General features: G+C 32.5%; 2 protein-coding genes across 2 annotated transcripts in view; one reads left to right on the top strand and one right to left on the bottom strand.

Annotated features, from left to right (window-relative positions):
• The window catches only part of LOC147846851 (uncharacterized), a 707,546-nt gene that overhangs the window by 51,689 nt on the left and 639,347 nt on the right, over positions 1–16,510 (top strand). The gene's annotated exons all lie outside the window — the stretch shown is intronic.
• On the bottom strand, positions 1,271–15,267 carry si:ch211-57b15.2. Its single transcript, XM_087237256.1, has 8 exons — positions 15,232–15,267; positions 13,608–13,692; positions 12,370–12,504; positions 11,426–11,591; positions 3,493–3,557; positions 2,543–2,610; positions 2,210–2,253; positions 1,271–1,699 (listed from the first exon to the last, which is right to left on the bottom strand). The coding sequence occupies exons 2-8, from the start codon at positions 13,683–13,685 to the stop codon at positions 1,650–1,652; spliced, it is 606 nt and encodes a 201-aa protein (XP_087093382.1). The 5' UTR covers positions 13,686–13,692; positions 15,232–15,267; the 3' UTR covers positions 1,271–1,649.

The raw sequence follows: 16,510 nt of genomic DNA, 5'->3' as shown, positions 1-16,510 counted from the left end.
TTGAAAGTGTGCTCTTTAGCGGCTCATTAAGCCCATAAATAAAAAAGTCAATGAGCATACAGTCTGGTAAATCAGTGGTGTTAGCGATCTCCAAATAACACTGGATGTGGTTCTCGAGGGATTGATTACCTTGGTGTAGACGGACCAAAAACACTGCTGGATCCATAATGGCCGAGTCTTCTGTTGTGATTGGGAATAGATAAAAACAACTGAAGGTAAGATCCAAATGCAGGTTTATTCGAAGGTCAGGCAAGCAATGGTCAAAACAGGTATGAACAGGTATGTGAGGGCAAATCCAGAGTCGTAATCGAGGTACAGGCAAAAGGTCGAAAGGCTGGCGGCTAAACAGGATAACGAGGATACTAAGCTAGATTTAAACACGGAGAAACAAGACAGGAAGGAACGCGTAGAAATGTCACCAAACAGTAAACAAGACTCGGCAATGTGAATGAGTGTGTGTCCTGCTTAAATACTGTGTGTAATCAGTCTCTGTAACAGGTTTCAGCTGGTGATGTAATCAGGAAGATGAGTGACCAGGCGTGCGTGACTGGAAGAAGTGCATGTATGGAAATGTAGTCCTGGGGAATGCGGAAGTGAAGTTCATGATGAAGAGGAAACCAGCGATCTCCAGAGAATGATCGCTGGTTATCGTAACAATGGCACACTGAATGTGGCATACCGTCTGCCATTATAAATAAATATATAAATATATATATATATATATATATATATATATATATATATATATATATATATATATATATATATATATATATATATAGTTTCAGTTTATTTAATTTTAATATTTAATTGACGTTTGTTATGACTTAACTTTTCTATAATTAACTTTATATTAAATCTGTATTGCCATTTGTTTTTGCTATTTATTTAATTATTTTATAAACTTGGAGTTTTGTAACAGAACATTTACAGATGCAAAATATATTTAGGGCAAGGTCTGTTTAAAAAAGTGTGCCTGTCATAAAAATAGAGTGTACTGATACAGTAATGTGGTTATAGTGTTAACAGTAAAATTTGTAATACCAAAACTAGCTATACCTTGAATATGACAAAAACACTACTAAAAATGTACTACAGCTGTTCAGTCTCAAACGCTGGGCCCAGAGTTAAAAGTGAAACTGTTACTAGAGTTGAGATATGAAGTTATATATGCCAGTGCAGTTAAAGCTGTTGTGACCCCTGATAAATCAGGGACTAAGCCAAAGAAAAATACATGAATAATAAAAAAAAACATCTATACACTGATTTCAATCCATTCAACTTTTATTTTTGTCCACACAACTCAGTTCCATGGGAAAAATAACATTTTTTATTTGAACCACCAAGGTAACAACTGAACTTTTAGCAGACTTTCTTTATATAATTCTCACAATTATGACTTTATTGACAGTCTTTTTAATTATACTGTTATATAAACTCCCAATTCCATATTTATAACTCAAATTACCAGAACTGTGAAATGAAAAGGCTGAACCTGCCAATCAGAACGCTACAATCATGTGTTTTGTTGTCGACAGCAAATCCATTTTATTCAGTCATGTATAGCTTTAATGGAGATAATTAGTATTAACACTATTTCTCTTAATCTCATTTTAGGTGGTAGGAAAGTTGGCATCAACCTGACACTGTCATTTGTATGTTCCCCTGTGGTTCCCAAGATGGAGGCCAGGTCTTTTGGCTGAAAGAAATAAACCAAAAAAAATTGGTTTCAGAAATTGTCAAACAATTGTAGATTCTAACATGGTTTATGACATGTCCCTGACAAAATGGGGTAGACAGCTAAAATGTAGTTAAAATTTAAGGTTCTTTATATTATATTGTATTATGTTTGCATTATAATCATTCAAAGCTCATATTGTATATCCAATCATTTTGTGTGATATAAAGCTCACCCTATTCCAACTGAATATTAAATTATGACAGTAAATACTTAGAAAAATAGCAAATTAGGCATATTATTTATGGATAAGTCATTGCTTAACAAAATGCCACAAAAAAAGGATACTGTAAGTTGTACTGTAGTTGTGATGAAGCATTGTCTCAGTCCATCAAAATGAGCCTATAACAGTGTTGTAGTTACCTATTATATAAATGTAAATAACACCTAATTTATGCTTAATTAAATAGAATGTGTCTTTAAAAATACAGATAAAGGCCTAAGTCATTTAATCAAGAAACGTGATGTTACCACGATGGGCACGGGTGCCAATGAACCAGTACTTCTTTACAGCCCTTGGGAAGACGGTATAAGAAAACAAAGGTTATACATTTATTTTGTAAGTATTCATTTAAATCCTTTACCCAACCAAGATAAACCAGACAACATATAAATCACCCAAACAGTAAAGGTTTGGTTCAATATTCATAGAATTGTAGCTGAAAATGTTCAACATACACATTTTTTAAATCTTTTCTGAAAAAAGCAAACATTTTAGCAGTATAAAATTATGTAGCAGTATGTAGGATAGTTTAATTCATTCATTTATTCACACAATGCAGTCATATGGTATAGCTAACTAACCTTGTTTTCACGTGTCTTGGACACATATTGTACTGGAAAAATTTCCAATTTGCTGTGAAACTGGCAGGCTGTGGAAAAAAAAAAATTCTGTAAATACAAACCATTCCACCTTGATGTAACAGTAGCAAAAACAAAACCACAGAAAGGGAAGAATTCACCAGTGTGATTCTGTCTGACATCATGTCAATAATCTACAACTCTCATTTTTTTTCTAAATGTATTAAAAACCCAAATCATTTCTTTTTAAAATCACAAACAAGAATAAAGTCCTATTTACAATAGTTTTACTGACTAGTATAATTTTATTTAGTAAATATAAATAAAGTTAATAAATCCTTTGTTGCCTTTTGATGACAGTCATTCTTTTTTTAGAATAAGCTCTTGTGAATTCTCTGGTACTTACCAAGACGTTTAAGTATACTTTGTGTTAGCACATTGTTGATATTGGGTCACAATGTATACGTTGGGTCGTTACACGGCATAATTTTGCATAATAAAGTCTTTTACCTAAAGTCTAATTTAAGATCTAGCAAAGATGGAGAAAACTTCCAAGAGATTACACTATATAAACTGCAGGTTCAAACCAGTTCCAACTTAAATAAATGCTAGTCAATATTTTTAATATTGAATACTTGAAATATTAGACCAGAAGTAAATGCACATCATAATTTCAGGTTTAATTTGACTAATTGTTTTATCAGGCCTTTTATGATTGTTTAAAAGTTTTATCAGGCCTGCAATAAAATACCAATAAAAAGATAATACACTGTAGACATTTCAGGTTTAAAATTATTATTTATATTATTATCTTTATGATTAGGATTAGTTAAAGAGTTTATGATTTACGAATTATATAATTTTAAAATCAAAATACTTACTATATAACTTTATATACTTATTATATTCTATTATGTTATATTATATGTAATAACAAAATAGTATTTTCCTACCATCATCCTTGAGTTGGCTTCTTTTATGTCTTTTCTTTTTAGCAGCAATTTTGACAGCAGGATTCCTGTATAGAGAAAAAGTGTGTTAACTGCAATAAAGGCCTTTTGTGCATGACTTGCAAGCCAGGTAAATACATACGATTCGACTGTAATAAATGATAATCTAATGACACATTCTCTGATGACTGAACCATGTGTTGTGTAGGCTACCATGTGATTGTGCATTATTCAACTGAACAATTGTTTATTACTTTAATTAAATGAAGCCTAGCAAACTAAAGAAATTGTCAAAATTACTGGCAAAATTAAAAAAGGGGTCAGTATGCGCACATCCAAGGCAGGTGCTCAACAACTGTTGCTCTTAAATAGTAATTTATTGAGACAATTTTTGGGCCTACATCAGGTCACAAGCAAGCAAGAGAATCTGAGGGCCTGTCCACCTGCTCACTTTATGTGTTTTTTCCGACCGAATAGCTGTTAGATTTCTGAAAACTGATCCATTTATATTCGAACACATTCTGATCTTAAAATCCTGTGCTATATGCACATTTAACTGGATTATACTGACTAAAGTGTCAGATACAGCGCATTTAACACACATACAGTATATACACATATATACACATACACACATATATATATATATATATATATATATATATATATATATATATATATAGAGAGAGAGAGAGAGAGAGAGAGAGAGAGAGAGAGAGATTTTCTTTTATTTTTTTCATATTTGTCATGACATTTATTGGTAGGTTAATTAGGGTATTGTGAGATGTGTTGAAAGATATGCGACCTGCTAAAACGTTGCCTCAATAAATTGTCTTTTGAGAGCAAAAGAGTCAGTGTGCTGATTTTGTTGACTTATGTTTTCAAAATGACTGGCAGCCTTCTGATTTGCCATCACTGCTAAAACAAAATTCCTTCTGCGTAGCACCGGCACACCCTTCACAACTCCACTGAGTCAAGGTTGTCCTGATTACTGTATTCTATTTTGTATGGTCACTTACCTGTCTGCTGTCTTATCAACTGTCTTATTACCGGCTTACTTACTCAGTCAGAGCTCTCTCTTCATCTGGGGCCATCCTATCTAGTTCTTTCAGTTCCTCTTTCTGTCCCTCCATTTCTCCTATTTTCTCTCTCTCACTCTCTACTCTGTCTTCCTTTGTTTGTTCCTCTATCTCCGTTCCTTGACATCCCTCCTCTCGGTCTCTCCGGTCTCACATTGCTCTGCCTGTTCTCTCTGGTTTTCATCTTGCATTTCTTGTTCTGGTTCCTCTTCTTCTCCTGTACTTTCTTGGCCCACTTCCTCACTTTCAAGATCACATGCTTTATTAAAATATAAAACAAAACCAGACATGTAATATGCAGTGCATGGTTCCAAGTGTGAACAACAAAATAAATTTGTAAATTTTGAATTGAATTTAATAGAATTGCCTACCACCAGCAATCTGTTTTGTATAAAAATATCTGTACTGACATTTTTACAGTATATTATCAAAAATGTTAGGAAATCTGCTTTTACATGCATATGAACTTTAATGACATCACAATCTTAAGCCATACAGTTTAAAATGGAGATGGCCCAACGTTTGTGGCAATCAATGGCGTCAGCCCAGTCAGTTTCCTCCACACCAAACTCGCTCATCCATGTTTTTATGTACTGTGCTACGTGCACTGACATACTGTCATGTTGGAGCAGGTCTCCCCATCCCCAAATTGTTCTCACAAAGATAGGAGCATGGAATTGTCCAAAATGTATTGGTATGGAGAAGCATTAAGAGTTCCTTTACCAAACGGCCAAGCACCTCAAAACAGTCCCAGATCAATAATACACCTCCACCCACTCACACAATAAATTTAGGCAATTACACAGGTGGCAACATATCACACACTGTAAAAACGCCAACTTTCAAAAAGTCCTCTGAACAAAGATTAATAAGTTAACTGAATTTAAATATTTTCATTTGAAATGCTGACAAATAATAGTTAGTTTGTTCAAAAAATATGGTGCTTCAATGTGAAAAACTTAAAATATTTCGTTGAACTAATACAAAATTCTTAGTTTTGCGTTGATGCGTGCCCTTCTTGTTGGCGCATGCGCCTTATAAGCTTCTGGCGCATGCGCAATTTACTTCCATAGCTCACTGCAGGGGGTACCTGTCTCGTGCGCGCGACAAAACGAACCATCTTTCTTTCTGCGGAGCTACGTGTCAATCGTTTTCATAATCGATTGTATATAATTGTATACATGTTTTTTTGTGCGATGTGCTACCCATCTGACTGCCCGATCTATTTTACCAGTGTATTAATGATGTGAGAGACCGTGATAGAGCGGTTAAGAGCAGGCCAACGACGTTTCTGCTAAATCATAGTAGTGATGGTGAAATGAAGCTTTCTGAACCAGTGAAGCGCTCGACTCAATTGTATCGGAAAAAGGTTCGTTACTCGAAGCTTTCTAAATCAGAGCTCGATGAGGACCTCTTCTGGTGAAAGTGTGGGAAAGCACTGTGTTGCCATAATGTCAAATGTTCACAACTGACCAACTCATTCATGTAGTAATACAAAAACAGCAATATAAACAAATTACTCAATTACTGTAGTTTTTACACCAGATATATTACATTACACAACTGATGATTGTAGTAAAGTCCAAGGTATTCAAAAGTTTATCATAATACAATTAGTCCCGCTCCAAGCAGGGATCGAACCAGCGATTCCTGATTGGGAGACGAGTGCTCTAGGAGGACACTATATGAACGATGCTTCACTAGATCTTCTCTGTCAAAGACAATACTACGATATGCTGTGGTTTTCTTTAAAGATAGTCATAAAAAATACGCTAATACACTTTAGTATTGTTCAAAACCTTTTTACTAAAAAATACTATTGTAGTTTAGTTTAATTACTGGTGTTTGGGACTGGTGCAGTGCTTTGAAACAAATGTATGTAATAGACGCCAATTCTCTAGCTATACACTTTACTATGAGGGTGTTTAAACCTTTGAATCAAAATTCGAAGCAGTCACGTGGGTAAAGGCGAAAATGAAGCTTCGGACGTCACTGATCACGTGATGATGGCAAATCGAATCAAGCTCCGGTATACTGCTTCACTGCGAGATGTATCGTTTTTTTTGATACATGCTTCGAAGCCTCGGCGCACAACGTCACATCACTAAATCATAGGTATGTATGTCTTTTTTGTTGTCATCTAACGTTATATTATTTGATATGTTGGCTTTGATGTGCGCGTGTATCCTAATACGGAACTATTTGTTATAATTTAGCCGTGAGTTACTTGTTTCGTGCACTTGGTTTTGGCTATTTACATCAATAAAAGTTTTGAGTGAATGTATTTGAAACAAATAGCGATTTCAATCGAGTCATTTGCTTTAATAACTCACGATTAATACAATGAGTATCATATAACATACCAGATCAGGTATCCAAGTCAAATTTCCTTGCTAAAACGAATATAACATTATGTCCTGTTTATCTAGATTGCTGTCAGCATTGCGCACATCATAACCTTTTTTCCCTTCGAATCAGAGCCAGTGGAACAAACGGTGACGTGTTTAACTGTGTAATTTGTGTGAAAATCGTGTGATTTTCATGTAATTCATTGCTTGATTTGCTTGTATATTAGTTAGCTCGACTAAATGTCTATCATATTCAGACCAACTTGCTTTAACAGTCAGCTAGCTTTTATTTACATAAAAAATATAAAGGGCTAAATATATATTTTTCTTTCTTTTTGCTCAAAAGGACTGAAATATTGACAATGACATAATTCAATGCAAGATTTCCTTGAGGAGGTGAGACTTGCTATCATCAGTGAAATTTGACGGTCATTCACCAGCAGATGCAAGAAACCTTTTCTCTTTGCCCAAAAGAAGTTGTTGAGATTTAGCCAGGAAGAAATTAGAGAGAGATAACCTGGACTTTAAGGAAGAGGTAAGTCACTATATTGCAATTGCTTTGGTTTTATTCAAGGTAGTAATGATAATGCTAAAAATAACAAACAACATTATTATTATTATAGGTAATTCAAAATACATCTGTATTCAGCATTTGAACATTTAAATATTTACATTTACAAATATATATATATATATATATATATATATATATATATATATATATATATATATATATATATATATATATTATGTGTAAATATTAATATGTATGTTTTTTTTTTGTATATTGTAGATCTGCAAAGAGATTTCTCAGATCTGTAATGTAGATCTCCTGAGACAGTTAATCGAGTGACTTGATAAATATACAGCACCTCTCCTGAAACTCTACAGAAAAAGAAGGGATTCAATGGGTCCAGAGATGGATACAACTTTAAACAAGATGGATGAGCAGGTACTCATTAAGATTTTTTTTTCTTATACACCCGTCTGATGTTTTTAACATATGCAACATATTTTGTCCTGTCAAACACAAAAGCATGAATTTCATGCTCAGGTAATACAGTCTAATAAAACGTGATTGCAACAATTTAATTGTCCAGCCCTTTTGCGCTAATTTTAATTGTGTCAAGTTGTGTTTTGATTGTGAGATGGAAGTAAGATAAATAACAGATGTTTCACTTGTTTTGAGTGACCATTTCAAATGAATACATTCAAAGAGGAAAATAGAAAATAATAGCTGTAGTTTTTAACTCAAAGTAATTGTCACATGAAACTAAACATTTTTCTAAATTTGCCAACACAACCATTATCAAATTCCATTGTATGGAAACCACAAAATTCTTTTTTAAAAATAAAGCCATGTGTTTTTTCAACAGCATGAATAAAATACTATGCTCATTTAAATGTACTAAGTACATTTTTACTTACAAAACAATAAGATTGTAAAACACCCTTTGTAAATGACTTTCCTTTAGGTCACTGATATTGTCACCGATCGAGAAAGAGCAGCTCTTGAGGGATTGCCAATTTTTCTTCGTAAAAATTCTGCTTGCTTTCTCAAGATATGTCTGGTAAGTTACCCATTTTCATACCCTATTCTACATTTATTAGTCTGCTTGGTAACACTTATAATAGCTGCACGCTATAAATAATTTATTTAGTATTAGCGAATAGTTAATTTATTTTCTGTTAAGCATAACTCTACATGAAGTGCTCAATGATAGTATTTTTTTTACTTTAATTATTCATTTGTATTACTAATTTAAGTATTGCATTATTTACAAACCAGTTATTTAAGAATACTTGGTGTTTTTAAGATCATTCAGAATGCTTAAGTACACGATTAATAAACTATTCAAGTTAACATTTAAATATCCTAATATTAAGGTATGTAATAATAGTTACTTTGTATGTTAGTATATGCTTTATGAGCTTAACTTCATCCAGTTGTGACCTAATCTAAAGTGAGGAATATTTATGCTTTATAAATCCCTTATGAATGACAATTAAAGGCTCAGTTATATTCTAAACAGGACAATAAACAACTTTCACAATTGAAACTGTATCAAATAAAAGTAAATCTTTGCAATTTTATGTAAAATAAAAGTTTAAAAAATTGCTAAATATTAAAAAGTTGTCAATATATTGTTCAATTATTATATATTATAGACTATTCAAAGTGTTACTGTTTGTATGTACGAAAGTATTACATGTTTTTATTTTCTTTGCATAATAGTAATAACATTAATAAGTAGTAATTAATATTACACATCAATTAATTTTCCCATTACTTAATCTCCTATAAGGACACGGACCCTGAAGACCACAGCACCAGAGATTAAAGGATTGGAATCTTCACTGTGGTGGAAGATGATAATGGCACTTCTGCATCCCTGCAATATGTGATGAACCTCGCTAAAATCTTGGAGGAGGCCATAGTACTTCAGGATATCACACATCTGCCTGCAGCCTTCGCTTACTTGTTCAGCCTCTTGTATAGACTGAATATGGAACACCCAAAAGAACTCAAATATACTTTTTAAGTGATTCAGCATGTTTTATGGAGGTTGGTGGCACATGATCTGCGAGAGTTCAGTTCATTCATTCATTCATTTTCTTTTCGGCTTAGTCCCTTTATTAATCTGGGGTCGCCACAGCGCAATGAACTTGTTTTACGCAGCGGATGCCCTTCCGGCTGCAACCCATCTCTGGAAAACATCCATATACACTCATTCACACATACACTATGGACAATTTTAGCCTACCCAATTCACCTGTGCCACACGTCTTTGGACTGTGGGGGAAACCAGAGAACCCAAAGGAAACCCACGTGAACGCAGGGAGAACATTCAAACTCCACACAGTAACGGCAACTGACCCAGCTGAGACTCGAACCAGCGACCTTGGTGGGAGGCGAAAGCACTTCCTACTGTGCCACTGTTTGAATGTTTTGAGGTCTGTTTTTGGACTTGATGTACTTTGTTGACAAAAGTGCAGTACACTTTAAAGACTGTTTGAATGGAGTGGCTTTTAGGGTTTACTTTGATTAGATGATTGTATATTCACCTGGTTTGAGTGTTTGGACACACTAATAGCTTGGTTTTAGTAAGGTTGCCAGTTATTTTATGTTGAGGCAGTGTACAATCTTTTCAAATCTGGAAACATTCAGTACTAGTTGTGTACAAACTAGCCCAATGCTGAACACGGCTAATGTCAAATGCTGATTTTGTATGCAAATGTTTTGGATTGTGATTTGAACACAGTTAAAAATAAAAAAAGTGAATTGACTATTCTTGTGTATTTAATTTGAATCCTAAAAATTAATAGTAAATACATAATGAATCAGTTTGTTTTATTTTGTTCAGTAAACTAAAAAAATCTTGTTGAGTAAACATCATCATTTTTGTTCAGTAAACAAAAGATCTTGTTGAATAAACGTGAACATTTTTGTTCAGCAAACAAAAGATCTTGTTGAGTAAACATGATCATTTTTGTTCAGTAAACAAAAGATCTTGTTGAGTAAACATGATCATTTTTGTTCAGTAAACAAAAGATCTTGTTGAATAAACGTGAAAATTTTTGTTCAGCAAACAAAAGATCTTGTTGGGTAAACATGATCATTTTTGTTCAGTAAACAAAAAATCTTGTTGAATAAACGTGAAAATTTTTGTTCAGCAAACAAAAGATCTTGTTGAGTAAACATGATCATTTTTGTTCAGTAAACAAAAGATCTTGTTGAATAAACGTGAACATTTTTGTTCAGCAAACAAAAGATCTTGTTGAGTAAACATGATAATTTTTGTTCAGTAAACAAAAGATCTTGTTGAGTAAACATGATCATTTTTGTTCAGTAAACAAAAGATCTTGTTGAATAAACGTGAAAATTTTTGTTCAGCAAACAAAAGATCTTGTTGGGTAAACATGATCATTTTTGTTCAGTAAACAAAAAATCTTGTTGAATAAACGTGAAAATTTTTGTTCAGCAAACAAAAGATCTTGTTGAGTAAACATGATCATTTTTGTTCAGTAAACAAAAAATCTTGTTGAATAAACGTGAAAATTTTTGTTCAGCAAACAAAAGATCTTGTTGAGTAAACATGATAATATTTGTCCAGCAAACAAAAATATGTTGTTGGTTAAACAAGGAATTCAACAAAATATTTTAAGTCGACTTAGTTAACTCAAAAAGCTGTGTGTGATCGGTTGCCTTATTATTTTAAGTTTATTCAACTTTTTTTTTTACAGTGCAGTGCCAAACTTGAATTCACTGAGCTCTACGCCGAGAGCTGCCCATTCCTTCACTAAAGCTTGTAAAAGCGCCTGCATGTCCAGTGCAGGATTTTACACAGTTGTGGCCATGAAAGTGACTGAACATCTAAATTCAATGATTTGGTGGGGTGTCCCATATTGTTTTGCAATATAGTGTTCTGCTCCATCTGAATAGTAAAATAATACAGAATAAATTATAATTGAGACTCACAAATGGACTGATGTTGTGATGAGACATACCTTCTAACAGACCTTCAAAGAGGCACATTATCTTTTCCATAACCCCATGTGCAACAACTGGCAACTGAAATGGGCACTGCAGCTGGGCTGTCCATTTTTTTTTTTGAGGATGATACTTTCCCCACAGCAGGAGGGGAAAGTATCCAAGGGCCTTCAGTTTTTCAACCTAAACTTAGAAAGATGTATATAAAAAACGTTTCCAAGGCAAGAAAGACATGGACTCAATTTCCTGATAACGTCTCTTAGTGCAACACCAATACAATGTTTTTTCTTAAGGAAAGGTATACAAATTCTAGGCATGTTCTTTAAACAATAACTTTTGAAAGTTGTTTAAGGTATAAATCTTTATGTGGACCTTGTGTGGTGCTGTCCATGGTGGTAGTTCTGATCTGGTTGACAAGTAGTACTCTTTACTATTTACTAAATTTAATGGCTTTATATTTATATTGCTATGACTTAAAGAAGGTATAGTTAAATAATAATGTTGCAGAAAACATGTTAATGTTAATGTAACTACAGGTATAACTTAGAAACAACAAATCGCTAAGAATATTTCGAGAAACGCAGCCATGATTATTATTATACACATAAAAGTTGTTGTTATATAGGTCATAGGAGTCAACTATTCTTAGCATGTGTTTTTAAAGAGGTAAACCACCCAAGTAAACCTATCTGTGAAAGATTCTGCACTACATCCACACCAAGAAATACACCTATTCACTCCATGACCAGAAAACAAAACATGTAAGTGTCATAATGGTGCTGAAATTATATATGTTGTAGACAGGCCAAGATTTTGTGTAGATTCTAATATACTGAAAATGTGTTTGGGTTGATGATTTCATGGCACGTTACTGCATGACATCAGCATAGTTGTTGCTTTCCTGCACAATGTAAATAAAATTTACTGTTCTATTTAAAAGAGAAAGAAAAATGTTTATTACCAGTAGGGCACTACTGTCAAAAACCTTTGCTTGATTGCGTGATTTTTTCATTTTCTTGGCCCATTCTTGTGCTTGGCCCCGGAACACCTTCATTCTTGCTGTCTGTCTGGATTTCAGATCAAGCAGTTTCCCACACTGACCAAGGGAAAGATACAAAGAAAGAAAAAAAAGAGAGTAAGGCAATAGGTTCTAAATTGGGCTCTATTTGATTAAGCATTGCTGATTTTCTACCACTATTATAATAAGTATATAATTACCTGAATAACAAGTTCATGAAATTAATTAAACAGAGAGAATAAATATAAAGCTGAGGCAATGCACCAGACATTGTAATAATATACACAAGAGGCTACAAACCTTATTAGTTGTGTATACATATTTTAACAGAAAATATGCCTGTCCATTATCTGGCCATATAAATTATTTATTAAGTTGTCACTATTGCATGCACTAGTCAATAACTTTTATTACTTCTTTTCTTAAATTTGGTAAACAAATTACAGAAAATCTCAATAAACCGAGTGACCACACTATGGAATCACTGCAATATAAAAAAAGATTCAATGTTAAAACTGTAGCACACTAAGAGAAAATTATTTAAAGGACCAAACAGTCAAACATCAATGTCAGCCGGTACATTTCCATAATGTGTGAAATGTAATGTTTTGGAAAATGCCTAGTGTAAAGCAAACTTGTAGAGTAACAATACATATTTCTATAACTATTCTTTTGTGTTATTAACTTTAATTTGCAAACTCTAGTTTAAAAAAAATGCCTTTATTATTCGGCATACCAAAACTGAGATATTTAATGCCAACCTGCTTGGTAAGTTGTGACATATGGAATATGGTTTCCAGGTCCAAGCCTCTACTCATTTGAATCAAGAAAATAGTTTATATTGCACTCACTGTTTAGTCATATCACATATTTCATCCAATCTCTTAAAAAAACAGTGCTTACTACTTAATCTCAATTTACTGCTTCCCAGACACAAATATTTTAATTATATAAAAAATGAATCACTTCCAGACTATCAGATATTATGCATGGATATAAATCATGATTTTCAAAAAGTACCACAGTACGTTGTTGAGCATCACAGTATAGAGTGCTTGGGCCCAGGAACTGTGACATGTCAAAGTGTATAAACATTGTTTGATTTTGGACTAAATGACTCTGGCTTGAATTCCTAAAAATATCAGTTTGCCGTTTCATACAGCCTATTGTACATTATTTACCTTTGTGCACTTTCTATTTGCACAGTTGAGTCTCTCCATGCAATGGGGGCACTTCCTGAAAGTTGATCCTCCTGGCATTTTTTTTCTAGAAACAAAAGAAAAAAAAATATTTCTAACAATTAATTTCCCATTACATTGCCTTTGCAATGAAAATATATAGATATATAGATATGAAATATATAGAAATATAACAATAGGTAATAAAAAGTGACTATTTTGTAAGATTAATTTGTATTTCAAATTTATGTAACTTAATGCTTAAATTTAAGTTGTTTTGCACATAAATATGTAACTTTTTGAATGAAGTGATACATTATTTAGTAATGTTTGCTTTTTGACTAATACTTAGGAAACACTGACTTACTAGTTCTTTCCTTCTCTCATTATTGGAACTTCCATATTCTTGAATAAATATATTTTATAGGTTGTGACAGTAATTTTACTATACAGTAATAACACAATGGGAACGGTGTACACAGCAGAGAAAAAGCTTCATCTCAATATTTATTTTATACAGTTAAAGCCAAAATGATTCGCCCTCATGTGATTTATTAATTTTTATTTTTTTCAAATATTTCCTAAATTATGTGTAACAGAGCAAGGTAAATTTTACAGTATTTCCTATATTTTGTTTTATTTCAGCTAGAATAAAAGCAGTTTTTTTAAAAACCATTTTTATAAACCATTTAAGGTCAATATTATTAGCCCCCTTAAGCAATGTTTTTTGATTGTCTAGAGATCAAACAACTGCTATACAATGACTTGCCTAATTAACCTAGTTACGCCTTTAAAATGCACTTGAATACTACTATCTTGAAAAATATCTAGTAAAATATTATGTTCTGTCATCATGGCAAAAATATAAGAAAATCAGTCATCACACATAAGTTATTAAAACTATTATGTTTAGAAATGTGTTGAAATATTTTATGACTTCAACGGTTTATTTTGTTTATTTATTCTTTTTTAAACAGACTAGTCTTAACTGTGCTTTATTTAGCTTTAGGTAAAATCATATGCGGCTAATCTGTGATGAGATAAAAAAAAAAATCTAATATTCCGAAAAAGGAGCATAATACGATAGGATGGATCTGCAAGCAACTAGTGATGCCTGCATGTGCACAAACTCGCTTTTTACTGACTCGAATCTTTAAATTTCGTTAAAGAATGTATTTAATGCTAATAGCGACTTTCCTCGACCGATTCATTACAATTTAGAATAACCAACGTTAAGGTTATATATCCATAGAAAAAAAATATATATAGCATAACGAAATCAGCAAAGAACTTGTCGTATTAAGGATACTTTGAAAATGCATGCACACTACTATAATTTAATCTGTAGATCTGCAGTGCCGTCATCCCCGATGTTTAAAAACGTCCAATCATGTCACAACATGATAAAAACTGATTAATTTATTAATAATTTCTCCAGTAATGTGATAGCTGGGCTAAGTTACCAGCTGTGCTAACTGAACACCCAGATGTTACACTTGAATAACAACTTTGAACGCACAATTTCTAACACACGACTCATGTAACGTGATGAAGAAACACAAAATTTATTAAAATGCAGTTAACCCCGTGATCTCATCACAAAAAGAGGGGAAAAGCCCTTACTTACTTGATTCAATGTCGACGCTCATCAGGTGAACTGGCGTTGAACCGAGTCTAGTTGATGACGTCATTGCCGTTAAAGTTGCTTATGCGTGGCATATGGACGCATCTGTTCTCCAAAGAAATGAATGGGAAGGACTGGCGTATCATATGCACGCAAAAACGGATTTTGGCGTATGCATTGCACGCAAAGGGAAGGTGGAAAGTCGTGTTATTTGTACGCAAAGTTATGAGATCGGGTTGATTGGAAAGAAGTTCTTTCAGAAGAAGAACAGTTTTTTGAAATATTATTTGTTTTTATTCTGTCTATTCAGTGTCCTTCAACAAGAACGGTGGTGGTGGGGTTCATAATATTCACAATGGTATTTTATTAGTTGTTGGTTTAACCATGGATGAGATAATGGTTTCTATGTTATTTTCTTTTCAATGACATTTCTTGTCACATGTTCAAAAACAACAACCAATATTGCATGTCTATAATATATATAATGGGTATAATTAAACAATACTTTCACTATAATGTAAATTAGAAGTGTAATAGAAAAAACATATATTTTTGCGCCATTTTGAATTTTACTCGAATACAAATACAAAAACAAATACAAATACTTTTCCCCCCTCAACAAATACAAATACCGGCTGCTCCGCACATCCCTATATATATATATATATATATATATATATATATATATATATATATATATATATATATATATATATATATATATATATATATATATATATATATATGATAAAGTAGTATAGTAAGATAAGTGTGAAGAAATATCAATAATAGAGTATTAATAGAGTTATATTATGTAGAAAAGAGTTTGAAACTTTACTAATGAAAAAGAATAAATGAGGCCATAGTGATCAATATATATGGAGATAAAGGAAGTATGGAGTAAAAGAATGTATTTAATAAACAAATAGATTCACTAAATAAGTATGAATAAATAAAATATAAGTTAGTTCTTTGACTGAGAATAAAATAGAAAAAGAAAACTTGAAAAATGAATATTGATTAATTGAAGGTTTAATAATAAAACGTGTAACAAAATATTTTTAAAAGCTTTAAAATGTATAAGAAATCCTAAGAGCTAAAAACTCAAATTAAGGAAAGGAAAAATAATAGAATAGAAAAAATAAATAAATAAAAATAAGTCCACTGATTCATAGATGAAAATAGACATTTAAAATATGCTAACAATATAGGCACATTGAACAGATAAGATAAAAAGTAAAAAAGCAGTAACAATTTGAAGAAATAATTGACTTTAGAGAAT

This window comes from Danio rerio, chromosome 1, assembly GCF_052040795.2.
Source record: "Danio rerio strain M-AB ecotype USA chromosome 1, GRCz13ab, whole genome shotgun sequence".
Taxonomy (NCBI): Eukaryota; Metazoa; Chordata; class Actinopteri; order Cypriniformes; family Danionidae; genus Danio; species Danio rerio.
This window is presented reverse-complemented; position numbering and strand designations above follow the sequence as displayed.

What these genes read in the sequence shown, in the direction of transcription:
- si:ch211-57b15.2 (XM_087237256.1), bottom strand. Translation starts at nt 13,685, where the DNA reads ATGCCAGGAGGATCAACTTTCAGGAAGTGCCCCCATTGCATGGAGAGA. An exon ending in TTGACAGTAGTGCCCTACTG is followed by an intron (nt 11,592 to 12,369) that starts GTAATAAACATT and finishes TTCTAAGTTTAG; the next exon opens with GTTGAAAAACTGAAGGCCCT. An exon ending in CTTTGAAGGTCTGTTAGAAG is followed by an intron (nt 3,558 to 11,425) that starts GTATGTCTCATC and finishes TTCTCTATACAG; the next exon opens with GAATCCTGCTGTCAAAATTG.